At 41.8% G+C, this 14424-nt stretch overlaps 1 protein-coding gene across 1 annotated transcript; it reads left to right on the top strand.

The window, feature by feature from the left end:
* Nucleotides 1-8123: 8123 nt before the first annotated feature.
* ccn5 (cellular communication network factor 5) lies at nt 8124-13255 on the top strand. The gene is made up of 5 exons (XM_073470867.1): nt 8124-8186; nt 9555-9771; nt 10246-10494; nt 12327-12568; nt 12916-13255. Exons 1-5 carry the CDS (start codon nt 8124-8126, stop codon nt 13201-13203), a joined length of 1059 nt encoding a protein of 352 aa, XP_073326968.1. The 3' UTR covers nt 13204-13255.
* Nucleotides 13256-14424: the final 1169 nt, after the last annotated feature.

Below are 14424 nucleotides of genomic sequence, written 5' to 3'. Positions count from 1 at the left end.
AAAAAAAAAAGGAAAAGTTTACATAAGCGAGAGGATGATGAGATAGCAATATGTGCGGCCCAAAACTACAACCAATGTGTCAGGGGATTTAATAGCAATGGTGCAAAAACGAGACTAAAAAGCTTCACCTGTGGCTCCATTTGAACACAGTGGTGCCTTTAGCTAAATGCTAACATCAGCATGCTAACAAGCTCATAATAACAATGTTAACTTACTGCTGTTTTACACGTTTACCATGTCCATCACCTTAGTGTAACACATTAGCATGCTAACATTCAGGCCTATTAGTACAGCTGGCATCGATAAATGGATTGTCTTTAGTTTTCCACCTATTTGGTCATAAACCTGCCTGTTGGAAGGATTTAGTCATGATGGTGGCTCTAGAAAAGTTACTGTTACTGAAAAGTTTATGACAGTGCATCCACTAGCTGTCTAAACATTTCAAGGGGTGTAGCACAAAATTGTGGACCCCATACGTAGGCATTATGTATGGTTCCCTCCCCAAATCCAAAGCTTTTTATTCTATTCTTAAGGGGGTGAAGAAAAATTTGATTTTCTGAAGCATCTTGATTCTTTTTTTTGATTCCTTAATAAATTTTATATAACAATACTTCAAAAAGTATTTTATTTACCACTTTTATATGCAGGCTCATATTCTGCGCTGTGCAGTTTTCAGGGGTTGTGTTTTTAGCCTAACATTTATTTGATTATTATTTTCTTATGGCACATACAATAAATGTAGCGGTTTACTTTTAAAAGTAATTTATTTACCACTTTATATGGTAAGGCAAGGCAAGTTTATTGATGTGGCACGATCCAGACACAAGGCAATCCAAAGCTTTACAGGGGCATAAAAATAAATTGAAATAAGACATTAAGAAAAGAAATATAGTACGGCAATTATCCTACTGAAATAAATTGGTCGTATGATTCAACTTTTCCCCAAATAAAAATCACCACAAATTGTAAATATATCACAATAAATATATAATCTGCACCCAAGTATTGTGATTGCACTATGATAAGTGTATCATCCCAGTACTATTATCTTTGTGGGCACTCCTCACATGAGGTATACTCACACCTCTCAGTTTGAAGCAGATATTGATATACTTCACTGATTAAACAATGAAAGATTGGGGCCATGGATTCATCCTCAAGATAAATCCTCAAGATTTTAAAGTTAAAGTCAATCCATCCAGTACCTGCTGAGATACATCACTAAGAAACAAGTGTGTCAACCTCATGGAGGCACTAGAGGAAAAATTCATCCTCTGGGGTTCATAAATGTCCGTGCAAATGTTATGACAATTTATCCAGCAGTTGTTGAGATATTTCAGTCTCCACCTGCGTGGTATTGCCAAAACTCACATTAGGAAAAGCTTTAAAGAGATCCCTCCTCCCATCATCAGCACCATAATTTGAGGTCTGACCTGTGAAACTGCACAGGAAGTGGTCATTTGTCATTAGAGCGACAATCTTTGGGTTTTAATACAGCGTGTGACGTTGTGCAGACAGTTGTTTCTCCCTTTGTCGATAACATCTGTCAGTGCAGCTGTCATGCTGAGAAGGTGTCAATGAGCGTCTGGGCAATCTTTGCTTTTCTCTTCTCGCTGTAGACACGCAGTCACCTCAACCCTGTGTACGTCAGGAGTTGACCTTTTGGTCAGGATGATGTCCTTATCGTCCGCTCTGGGTGCTCCTGTGGCAACACTGTGGGATTTTCACACATCGAGCTGGAATGCCTGGAATTTTAGGTGTCATAGTAGGAAAACATTTTGGCTGCGGCTGGAGTTATCCATGTTGGAGGAGCTCTGGCTATGTGTGTGTGTGTGTCCTCCTGTGGGTGCTTACATCTGGAGCACATCTTGACACATTAATCATATAAATGGTGATGATATGCACATAGACAAAGGACACAATCAGTTCTTCCTTTCTCCCTCCCTTCCTTTTGGACGTTTCCACTTTGTGGTTTTTTTTAAATTCGGTTCTGGTTTCGTAAAAGTCTAGACGTTTTTAGACTTTTGGTGTGTGGAATGAAGGTAATTACCGTATTTAGTCTCTGGCTGAGTGGCTAGGTGGAATTAAATCATGTCTGAGTTTGTTGTTTTTGGCTATACTTAGACCACTCATGACAATTTAAGATGTATATTACATCATACAAGAGCTGCGCACCTGTAGTATTTCCTCTGTCGTTACACAAGAGCTATTTCAGAGGAAATGCCTGGTTAAAGTACTTTTGCTGCTCTTCATTATGTTATGTAAATGTTAGGCGAGTTTTCCATCTGCTTAGATGTCCAGCCCTTCCTCTTGTCTTTTTCCTAACTATTAAAAGTTTTATGACTGAGTTGTTGAAAGCGGCACTTGTTCCAGTCCATCCAGATGTCATTTCGTCCGGCTGTTTGATTTCAAAGCCAATTTTAATGAATGACGACGTTATCTACAGTGCTGACTTTTAAAGAAACTGCTAATCAGGAAGCTATTTGAGCTGAGGTGTGTTGAAAGAAAGACGGAAGAGAAGCAGACAAGGTGCAGTTTGAGCAGTTATTGTGTTTTGAATGGATTAGAACAGCTTCGTCTGTGACCTCTGGGTGTGGTGGTGATCCAGTGATGCCTGACATCACATTACCTCTCCAAAATCCTTACTGGAATAATGAGTCAGTATAACTCAGTACAACAACATCATGAGCAGACTACAACTCACACATGCTTCCTGTCTCAAGGCTGCGAAGTTGGACCTCTCACATGCTTTTTGCTGCTCCATCAGTCACAGCTAATCTGCCCTCTTCACTGAAAGAGTACCTGCAGATCTGGCAGAGCCGACCTGCCAGTGACTAGAAAACCTTCAGCTTCACATGGTGCCGAAACCTCAGACACCAATTACCAAGTGCACTTGGAGCTGCTCTGCATGTTATGCATGTGTCAAATATTGTCCTGGGAACAGATTTGAGTATTATTTGTGGCTGTTACAGCCCTCAGCCTGTTTATTCTGAGTCACACTCAAATCAGTCACAGCTAGTTGGCACCACCCAAAGCCACGAACTGGCAGACTGGAATATTGTCTGGGTTTGCTGAGGTCAAATGTGTTGGGGGTACGAAAATGTGCTTTTCGCAAAGAGCACCAACCTAAAAATGTGGAGGATATTAGGAGGATGCTTTCTGATTGTTAAAACTAAAACTACAATGACCACAACACAACTAAAATGTTTCAGCACAGAGTTCTACGATTTTCATTGTCTGTTGGACTGCTTGTATTTTCCCCAAACAGTAAATACATCAACCACAAGGTACCTGTAAGCTAGCAAGGTATGCACGTGTGTGTGTGCCTGCATGTCTGTGTTCGCAGATAAGATATCACCGTGTTGGTGTTGTTCCTGGAACATCATAGTTAATGTTGTTCCAGGTTCATCACTGCAACTGAGCAATCACGTTTTGGTAACGTCATAGCTTTGCAACTCGGGGGAGGAAGACCGGAAAAATTTGCACATGGAAGAAGTCATCCTTTCAAACACGTGCTTAACGTTGTGGAAGGGTATATTTTAACCCAAACCATGTTTTCTTAAGTCAAACCAAACGTTGACAGAGAGCTGAAAAGAAACAAAACATAATAAGTGAATTCTGTGTAAAATGTCAACAGTATAATGATGTGTTCCTAACAGGTTACACACCAGTCTCCTGAGTGAGAGTCCTTGACTTAACCCACGAAACCACAACAGCTTGCATCAGATTCAATGCTTCTTCATCGTTTGAAATACACTGTCTGTGTTCAGCCCAGCCACTGAACTCACAACTCTGATTCTGTCTTTTGTTTTCCTCCATTTTTTTTCTCCAACTGAAACATTTTCCACCTTGTGCGGTTGTGTGTTTGCATTGGTTTGACTGAATCTGCATTAACTTGGATTTTTCCATTGACTTTAGCAATTGCGGCACCTGTAAAATTCACCTTACATTCTATCTGAATGCAGAGAAGGAGCCCGTGCTAGTCACGCTAGCAGCTCTGTGAGTCTGCACTTTGACCTTAATACTAATGCAATGACAGTTACAACATGTCATGTTGGCAGGTATATTGTTTACCATGTTCGCCATCATATGCTCCGTTCCAACAATTCGAAACTCAAAAATTTCCGACCTCCTTCACTCAAAGTTGGAATTCCTACTTGGAAACTTGGGGTTGTCCCAACTTCAAGAGGGAGCAGCTGTCTGATGTAACACAACAGTGGCATCACCCATGGGGAGAGGGTAGGATGTATAATATTTGTAGACAACAATATTTGTATTAGGTGAGTGAAAGGACTATTTACATACATTTCCAAGTATAAAAGTGCCATAAAATAAAATGTATAATGGTGTTTGTTACCTCATTTGTTTCCCTGCTCTTTGTTATTGATATATGCGAGGAGGCTGGACAGCTGAGGTTTTTGTACAGTTTTTGTCAACTACACCTGGAACGCCTGGAGGCAGAAAGTTGGAAATTCCAATCTCTGATTTTGATGGTAACGCAGCATTAGTTTAGCATGTTAGCATGCTAACATTTGTTAATTAGAACTAAACACAAAGTTCAGCTGAGGCTGCTGGGAAAGCCATTAGTTTTAGAGGTATTTAGACTAAAGTATTGAAAAAATGTTGACCTGATGATGACACCAGAGGAACAGTTAACAAATCACTAAGATTTTTACAATTCATCCTGACAGGAACATGAATATCTGTACCAAATGTCATGCCATGAATTCCTGCAGAACGTGTCATGGCAATCCATTGAAAAGTTGTTGAGATATTTTAGTCTAGACCAAAGTGGACAGACAGACAGAAATTGCTGGTCCCTAATGTGACACTATTATTCAATCAGCACCTATTACTGTCTGATTTAAATGTTTAACTACCTTTAGAAATTCATCATCAACTGAACTGAACTGAACCGAACCGTTTCCCCGCCTGTCAATATGATATTAAGCACCACATAACTGTTGCCCCCCCCGAGTCTCATTACAACATGTCTGAATCTGTGCTGTATTTTGTTCTGCTTCTCCTCCGAGGCATTTTCGGGTTGTTGGACAACTTTTCTGAACATGTGTTTGACATTTTTACTCAATGGTGACAGATTTGGTAGAGTGATTTTCCTTTCTTTCAGCACTTAGATCACTGCATTCTTGTCTAACATTTACAGCACTAATAATATTTTCATTACTTTGCCGTGCAGGTTTTGCATTCATGAAGCAACAAGGAATCCTGCATACCATCACATACCCAAACAATATTCAGCCACAAGTGAATGAGGGTCATTGTACAGAATTTGGGGGTTTCTTCAGAAGTGTCCACTGTTAGTGAGAGCGATACTTCACTGTCTGGGACCTCTCCAACATCTGTGCGCTCTGGAAAAATGTGTTGAACCTTCTCAGCTCCTCTTGGTTTGATTTGGCTGACGGTGTATGATTTTTACTATGACTGATACTGTCTGGAGTTGTTGATGTTAAGTCTTGGATAAATCCTTTTCAAACAGTGATTGTTCATAGATCAAGCATAATAAAGCTATACTAAGCTCTTCTATTCATACAATATGTCCTACCAAGTATACTTAGGATCATTCAAGATCTTGCATTCAGAATCTCAAGCACAGAGAGGCTTTTCCCACACAAAATCTAAGACTAAGTGATCTCAGCAAGCTGGATTCGTTATATACTTCAAATCTTCTTATGTTATAGCCGAGCTGTTGCCCATTACAGTGCAATCCTTCCAGCCTATGTCACTTAATGGAGAGCACGGAAACATATGGACCGGTGGCCAGGAAAAGCATCGTTTTCAAAGAAAGCAGAATTTGAGGCCTTGCAGTACATCTACACTGGCTCTCCACATGGAGCCCACCTGCCTGGACACACATTCTTTCCTCTTCTCTATCTTTCTGTCTGCCTCCTTCTATTTATAACTCATCACTGGATGTCTGAACTGCCCACCCAGCTGTGTGAGAAATGTCTGATGTTTAAATCCAGGAATCTGGTGTTACTTTTGACTTAATCCCTCAACCATGATTGGTTTACTGTCTGTTTCAGTGACTGCAGTGGTTTTGCTAAAGTGTTTGGATTCAGATATGTTCTAGCTATGACGGCATCCCCATGCGTATACATGTACAGTAACTGTTCTGGAGAGTTTAATGTTTTTTTTCTTATTTTGTTTTTTAGCCAGTGAAAACCCACCATGACCTCACCCATTGTTTGTGGACTATTGTTTTGAAGCTTCACGTTTGGCATTACAGCCATCGCCATCTTGTTTTTTCAGAGCTAGAAGTTACGACATTTGGATGATTTTGGATGAGACCATATTTGCAAAATGAGCATTATACTGTGCTAAAGAAGACTGAGAAGATGTTTAGTGAGGTAGTAAAACAAGTGAGAAGTAGGCTCTTTTTCTCATAAGCTTACATACAATCAGACCTCTTTTTGAAACTGGTTAAGTCGCCTCCTGCTGGCCATTAGCATCCATATTGGCTTCACTTTTCAGACATAGAATCTCCATCCATTTTTTATACTGTCAATGGTTTTAAGCCACTCTAGATGCTGTAGGGATGCCAATCAATCAATCAATCAATCAATCAATCAATCAATCAAAGCTTTATTGTCATTAAGCTGTACCTACAAAAGTAGTGCAGCAAAAATGAGTCAGTAGGTCGGTAGGTCTAAAACAACTATTGCACAGATTGCTATGAAATGACATTCATGAACCCAACAGGGTGACCCTAACCCTGATGACTTTGTTGATCCTCTTTTCATGTAGCACCACTAGCAGGTCATAGACTCACTTATCCACCAAAACATCTCCAAATCTACTTAACAGCTTGGAGCAAAAGTTGATGCTGACATCCATGGTTCCAAGATGATGTGTCTGAAGGACTCTGGTGATCCCCAATTTCAATTGTCATTGCAATGACATTTGGTACACACATTCTTGTCCCTCAAGATAAACTGTAGCGCCATCCTCAGGTCAAAAGTCTTTCAATACTTTGGTTTCTGACTAAATGCCTGTAAAACTAATGGCCACCATCCTCAGCTGTACTTTGTATTAAGTGCTAATTAGCTAATATTAGCATGCTCACATGGCAAACAAAAATGGTGTCATTACACCTGCTAAACATTAGTTCTGAGTTGGAAATCCAACTTCAGGTGGCGTTCCAGTTGAAAGTGCCGACTGGGAACTTGGAAATGCCGACTTCCGACTTCAAATGGAAGTCTAGTGTAGCTGTATAGACACACATCTGCTGTATGGGTTAACAAAGATGGCTGTTTACATCTTACACTATGTATCTTAAACTGAATCAGTCTTGTTGTAAGCACCACAGCAGTTACTATGTAGTAATAAAGCAGCTCAGTCATGTGTCCTTTTGGCCTCTGAGGAGTCCTTTGACACTGTTTGCTTCCTGGCTCCTATTTGAATTCTCGTCATCTCTCACAATGGAAGAGATCTCGATGATTCAAGTTCATGACAACCTCAGACATGCTGCCCTCACACCATGGAAACCAGAGGGAAGAGCAGGATTTAATCTCTTTTAAGTCTGGCTGAAGTTACACATTGTGGTTTCAGTAGTATTTTAGGTTTTGGGAGGGAAAAATTAAATTGTGGGAGTATCTCCTCCTATATCTGTCCCTTCAAAGGATCAGCTACTATATGTGACTGACCATGCAGTGAAGCGGCAGCCTGTAAAAATATCAGCGAGATAAAATCTTGTCGACTTAAATCGGAATCGTCACCACAAAAAGCCCTGGAGGTTGTTTGAGTCGTAGACAGCTGGACTAATGTATTTTTCTCCCCTCAGCTCGTGTTAAGCTGTGTAAACTTAGAGCGCCACAAGACTGGAAAGAGAGGGAGGAGAGGAAAATGAGGGGAAAGACTCAGGGGTGGAGGTGTGTGTGTGTGTCTGGAAGTGGAAATGGGCAGCAGGGAGGAGGAATGTGAAACATTTCTGATGCTGGTCCAGAGGCTGTTTACACGGTAGTCAGCCTGTGACATCAGAGTCCAGACTTTATAAATGTCAGCAGACGCAAGAAGGAGCAGTTAGCAAACAGCTGCACTGGTCGCACCACACCGTCACACAGGTTAGTGAGACAGACTGAGCTCCATCAGCAACACGAGCCCTCATGGACCGACTGCTGTGTGACTGTGTGATAGCTTTGGCTGTGCTGCTGTGTGTGGCTACACAGGTGAGGCCTGCTTACTTACAGTAGTTTGTTGTGAATGGATGATTATGTGCTGTGTTTATGTGCGAAAGAGCGTAGGCATGGACGTTCAAACAATGAAGCAGATTTCCTGTAATTCTTTTAATTTGGCTCATATGAGATTTTTTTTCTCAGTGTGATTATTTATTGATACATTTTAGTTGTTTTACTCATTTTGATGTGTGGAGGAGCATCTCCTTAGCTACCCTGACTTAAAGAGTCTGAATAGAGTGAATCTAACTCTAAAGCTCTTTATTCAAGAAATGCAAATATGATGAAATAAGTAGGGTTGTAGCTGTCATGGTTTGGGTTTTTGATTAGCTGTTTCCTGTTTTATTTTGTGTCCCGTTATCTCCTTATACTTCCTGCTCCCCTGTGTTCCCGGTGTTCTGTTTCCCTCCTGTGTTCCTGTGCTCCTCCTCAGCCGGATTTCCCCCCCCCACCCCACACCTGCCTCAAATCAGCCTCGTTAGCACTGCCCCGTTCCCAGTGTCTCTCCACCTGCACCTCAGCCCCTTGTTAGTTTAGCGTGCCTGTGTTGTTCCCTCACTCTTTCCCTCCATGTACTCCTGTGCCTGTTCCCTGACCTTGTGTTCCTGATTTGTTCCTCATGTTGTTTTTTTTTGGTTTGTCCTCAATTTTTCTTTTCCTTGGTATTGCTCATTAAAGCTTGCTGTTTGTTTTCAGCCTGCCTACCTCTGTGTGTCTGCATTTGGTCCTCATCATTTTGCTTTTGTGAAAATAACTTAACAATTTTAACTTTTTAACTGATTTCTTTAATATCTGTTGTGTCTTGTTTGGGCTATCAAATATCAGTACATACAGAATTTACTTTAAAGCCCCAGGTGATAAGATGAGTTTGTTTTGTCCACCTAACAGTCCAAAATCCAAATATATTCAGTTTATGGTCAAATGAGACAAAGAAAAGCAACAAATTCTTACATTTGAGAAGCTGGAACTTGCTTGAAGAATTACTAAAAAATTGTTGGCAAACAGCCCTAAAGATAAGCAAATAACTAAAGTCTTATGACACTGGATTGTCTGCATATTCAAGTACATGATTTTGTCTTCCACATTTTCTGCTCTTGTCGAGTAAGACTACTTGCTTGTCCAGGTCTCATCTGTCTTTTGGCTCCACCAGACACATGTAATTGAAAACAGTGGTTTGGCCCGACAGTGTTGGATACTTGCATGTAGTTTCTAAGAATACCAGAAATATTTTCTCCTCTCGTGAAAATGTAAGATTTAAGAATCTAATTTAGAGGATAATTCTGATAATAGATCGTGGGATGACAACAGTGATAGTCTTTGCCTGTAACATCCTCTATCTCATGTGTGTGTTTTTTCCTGCAGGTGTTGTGCCAGCTGTGCGACAGGCCCTGCCTCTGCCCCAGTCCTGCCCCTCAGTGCCCCTCAGGAGTCCCTCTGGTGTTGGATGGCTGCCGGTGCTGCCAGGTGTGTGCCAGGCAGCGAGGCGAGCCCTGCACTGAGATGTTTCCCTGCGACAGCCAGAGAGGACTGCAGTGCGACTACAGCGCCAGCTTCCCTGGAGACGCTGGGGAGTGTGTCAGTGAGTGCCTCTTCCTACAAGCGAACAACCAGGCCCATGTCTGTTTGGGGACATACAGCTTCAGTCAGTCTGCATGAGTGGCTCTGCTGCAGACTTTAAACATTAACGGTCTGTTTTTCCCTGACGGCCAGCCAGATCTCCAAAACGTTTCAACTTCTATTTGCAGGACTGCTGTTGACACATTTGCACTAACGACTGCCCTTTGAGCATGATAGATTGCAGAGACAACACTCTTGGATTGAAAAACAGACTCCTCAGTTTCTCAGTAGAGAGGCCTGGTTTCCCATAAAATTAAATAACCATCGGCAGGGACAGCAGCTCCTGTGTCCTTACTGCTCTCCTAATTTCTTCTGCTGTGTCCCTTTGCATCCATCCCTTCTCTCCTCACCTAACCTAATTCTTTCACTTCCTGATTAAGTTTCCCACATCAATCCAACGAGTCAAGACGCTGTCTGTACTGTGTGTTCTGTACAGGTCAGGAGGATCTGGGTTGTGAAGTCAACGGCATCACTTACCAAGAGGGCCAGTCGTTTCAGCCCTCCTGTGACACTTACTGCCACTGCAGAGGTGGAGGGGTGAGCTGTGTGCCAACTTGCCCTCTGAACGCCCGTCTGCCCACTCCAGACTGTCCCAATCCACAACACGTCCGGCTGCCGGGGAAATGCTGCAGGGAGTGGGTGTGCGAAAACCTGGAGAACACAGTCATTCAGGATGCGATCACAGGTAAACTCTACAGGTGGATGGATGAGTCATGAGGGTTAAATCAACACTTAACACGCTGGGACTTCATGGCAGACTCAATTTAATTTCCAATTTCTATCCCTTTCCCTTATTCTCAAGTGCCCCCTTGCCCCTCAGAACAATGTTACAAGAGATGGTGGTTGAAATCGCCTCCTATGAAATGGGAAAACCCTTCAAGACCCTTGTACGGCATCTGTTGTCGCTGATGCTGAGCGTTTATGTAAACTGATGCGACTGAACATTTCCAATAGGCTGTCTTATCTGATCAAGATAGAAAAAGTTCACAACTTCAAGCTATCCATCTAGTCATCAAATAAGAAAGAACACTGCATCATTGACTGGCAACTAGCACTGCTTTATAGGCTAACATTATCAACCTGTCCTCCTACCCTGCCCCTATACTCATAGTCTTATCGGCTCCAGCTCCCACGGTGATGGAAACACACCTAATTCGTTTTCCAGTTGTCTCCATTCAAGCAGCTCTCGAACATCGATCAGTCTTCATTGAGTTTTAAAGAGGGACTGACATTGTCACTGGCCTCAAGGCTACTTTCTACTGTTTCCTGTTTTTCTGAGTGTTTGTGATGTCGAATGTAACACATCAGAAAAAAAAAACCAAGAAAGGCAAACTTTTTTTCTGCCAATGGTAAAGGAGTATATAGCCCATTTCAAGACGGTTTAATGAACTGCATACACATGTTAATTGTGGTGTAAAACATTTATAATTTACATGTTATAACTTCTTTGTTTTACTTTTACAACAACCCAGACGAAAACAACAATTTGTGGTTTTTACCTTCTGAATAGAGACATGCTAGCTGTTCCTCTTTACTTCCAGACTTATTGCTATAACCTTAAAATATCTTGGCTGTAGCTTCATATTTAAAAACAAAGACACACACTTTCTATAAAGCTTCTCATAAAAGTCGCTGCAAGAAAGCCGATGAGCGTATTTCCAAAAATGTCTAACTTTCCCTTTGTACCCTGACATCAGAGCTGGATGTTTGCACATATTTTCCAGTGTCAGGGTGCTGGTGCCAGGTGCATCTCCACATTTTCTCAGCGACACATGTTGCTCATTGATGATCAGTCCATGTGGCAACATCATCCTTTCTTTATTTATATGAGGTCTGTCACTGGTGGTCATGTCTGGAAGTTTTTACTGGAGCCTTTTTGAATTACACTGGGGTGTGTCTGGCCAAAGGAAAACTCACAAAGTCCAAATATAACCCGCATTTCTCTGGAAAAGTCAAAACATATTTTTTTTCTCAGCCACCAAGTTTAGGAGTTTCATAACAACGGCTGTGTAACAATTAAACATGCAAAGCTTTGCAGAGGATATTAATCCATTCAAAGGAAAGTGTTTGTTTGAGTGTGTATGTGTGTGAGTCAGAGTGGGTTGTTAAGGAAATGAAGCCACTCTAAAAGCATCTGGTAATCCAAACACTGTCAGAGTCGAACAACGTGACGAGAACAGTGATGGGACTTTTTGTTCTTGAATACAAAACATTTGATGTCATTCCTGAAGATCAGCTGATTATTATGACACATAGATGTTAGTTTTGGGAGGAACAAAATTTTGCTTTGGAATTTTCTATTCACAAAAGTCCAAAGCATTGGATCAGACTTGAATTGGATATTTTTGAGAGTGAAAAAACAATCAGATGAGACATTAAATTCCTAGAAAGTGACTCACTGAGGTGAATGAGTTCAATCTGCATGTAGTCGGTTTAGTTTAGTGCAGTTGTTCTCAAACTGTGAATGCCATTTGAATTTTCTTCTGATCCTGCCATTGTTGTATTTGGTTTCTTCAGCCATGAGACCCACCAGGCTGTGGCCAGCTCTCCCGAGGGATCATCCGCTAAACAGACTGGTCCAACCTGCCTCCAAGTGTATAGAGCAGAGCACCCAGTGGAGCGCCTGTTCCCAGAGCTGTGGGGCCGGGGTGTCCACACGGGTCTCTAACCAGAACCCAGCCTGCAAGCTGCAAATGGAAACTCGACTTTGTAAAGTGCGGCCTTGCCATACAGTTCAACCTGCCCCAAGAAAGCCCATGGTGAGTGATTCCCTATTTTACTTCTACTGTTTCTAGTATATGTTTTTACGTTTTTATCCTGTAATTTGGACCGAATCAAAATGTTTGAGAAAGTTTGGAGAAATTGCGCTGTAGTTTCAGGAACATGTTTAAACAACTGGTGAAAACTGTAACGTGTATTTATCACCTGTTCCACAATGAAACATTGTCACTGAAATGATGAAGCAACACTAGAACCAGCCTAGCTTTGACTCACACATCTAACCATCTTTTGACCTGCAAATCACCAAATCACAGCATTGCTGACTGGGTTTTTTTTCTTCTTCTGACTCACCTCTGTTAATGTGTTTGTGCATGCTGTTTTTTAGTGGGGACAGCAGGCACGTTGCAAGGCCAGCTACACATCACCAGGCCCCATTCGGCTTGTTCACCAGGGCTGCTACAGCACTCGGGCCTACAAGCTCCGGTACTGCGGACAGTGCACCGACTCCCGCTGCTGCACGCCCAATCAATCCACCACGGCTGACGTGACCTTCCTCTGCCCCTCTGGCAGAAGGCTACAGCGACCTGTGATGATAATCCACTCGTGTGTTTGTCACAACAACTGCCCCTACGCACCTTACAGTAACCCTGCTCTGTGGGGCTACAGGCCTTGATTGACCTGTCTGAGCACTGATTCCTTCAGAGCAGGAAGACTTCACTGACTGATTCAGGGGCCGGACAGTGAGAGAAGCAGAACTAGGTGGATCCACATGGGCATCCTCTAATCAATGGACCTTGAAAGAGAAAATGATATTTTTAGATAAAAACTGTGACTGAGTTTGGATGAACGTTGATCTTCACACATGTACGATCTCATTCTTCACTTCAGCATTATTCCTTTTATAGTTGTACACCTTCGGGAAGTCTATACGCTGATGACTGTGCCCTTGACCTATCCAAGAATCAACATTTTTGGGAAAATCTACAGAAAGCGAGCATGCAAACATAATTTACATTGTATATAATAGCGCTTTTAAACACTTATGTTACAAAGTGCTTTACAGGAAGAAGAAAAGGGAAAGAGGGAGATGGCGACAGAGAAGACAATATATAAACGAGGGGCAAAAAGGGATGTAAAGCCCACAAAGTAAAAGTTATAGAATTGGGAAAACAAGTGGCTTTTAATAAAGATGTGCACTGATTTGCCTTCTTTCTCTCCTATAGAGGTCAGAGGGCACAACAAGTCCTTTAAGTACAGAAGTGCCTGATCATGCCATGTCTTTAATCTCAAAGTGACAGGGAGCTGATAGAGAGACACTGAGGCTGCTGTTGTGTGTATTATGTTAAGTTTCAGTCAAGATAAAGTCAGTCACAGTTGGGGGTGCCGAGGGGTCAGTCTATATAATGACTTCATAGTAAATGGTGCGTGACATTCATGTTTACTAATTTGAATGGCCAGGATAACATGTCTGTAATCACTATTAACAATAATTTACAACAATTTGAGAACGCTATGCACAACAGCAGATGGCAAACTTGAACCCCAACGTACTATAGGTCAAAGCAGCCACATCATTTACAGTCAACAACAGCAAGCAGATGAAGAGGGAGAAAAATTCTGCCCTTTAAAATCACTCAATTTTGTGAGTTGTTGAGTTTGGAGAAACTTTATAGACTTTGTGAAGCGCTGTATCTGTCAAATTCTTAATTATTTGGGCCTTTTTGTAAATTTGGCATATGTTATAGCCTCATTTTAGGGAGTGCTACGACCCCCTCAGCACCCTTGTTCCCCGACAATGGGTCAGCACACAGAAACATATTATGATGTCCACATTCTCCTTATATTTGGGATCAGATTCTTGCAATGTTCCAATGTTAGTTGGAGAAAGCAGGTC

Source organism: Pagrus major, chromosome 7, assembly GCF_040436345.1.
Source record: "Pagrus major chromosome 7, Pma_NU_1.0".
Lineage (NCBI taxonomy): Eukaryota > Metazoa > Chordata > Actinopteri > Spariformes > Sparidae > Pagrus > Pagrus major.
The sequence above is the reverse complement of the archived record's forward strand: the minus strand, read 5'-3'. Positions and strand labels throughout refer to the sequence as shown.

Bases quoted from the DNA above. Each gene is read 5' to 3' on its own strand.
- ccn5 (XM_073470867.1), top strand. From the start codon at position 8,124: ATGGACCGACTGCTGTGTGACTGTGTGATAGCTTTGGCTGTGCTGCTG. The intron at 8,187-9,554 runs GTGAGGCCTGCT...TTTTTCCTGCAG, and splicing joins TGCTGTGTGTGGCTACACAG to GTGTTGTGCCAGCTGTGCGA. The intron at 9,772-10,245 runs GTGAGTGCCTCT...TGTTCTGTACAG, and splicing joins AGACGCTGGGGAGTGTGTCA to GTCAGGAGGATCTGGGTTGT.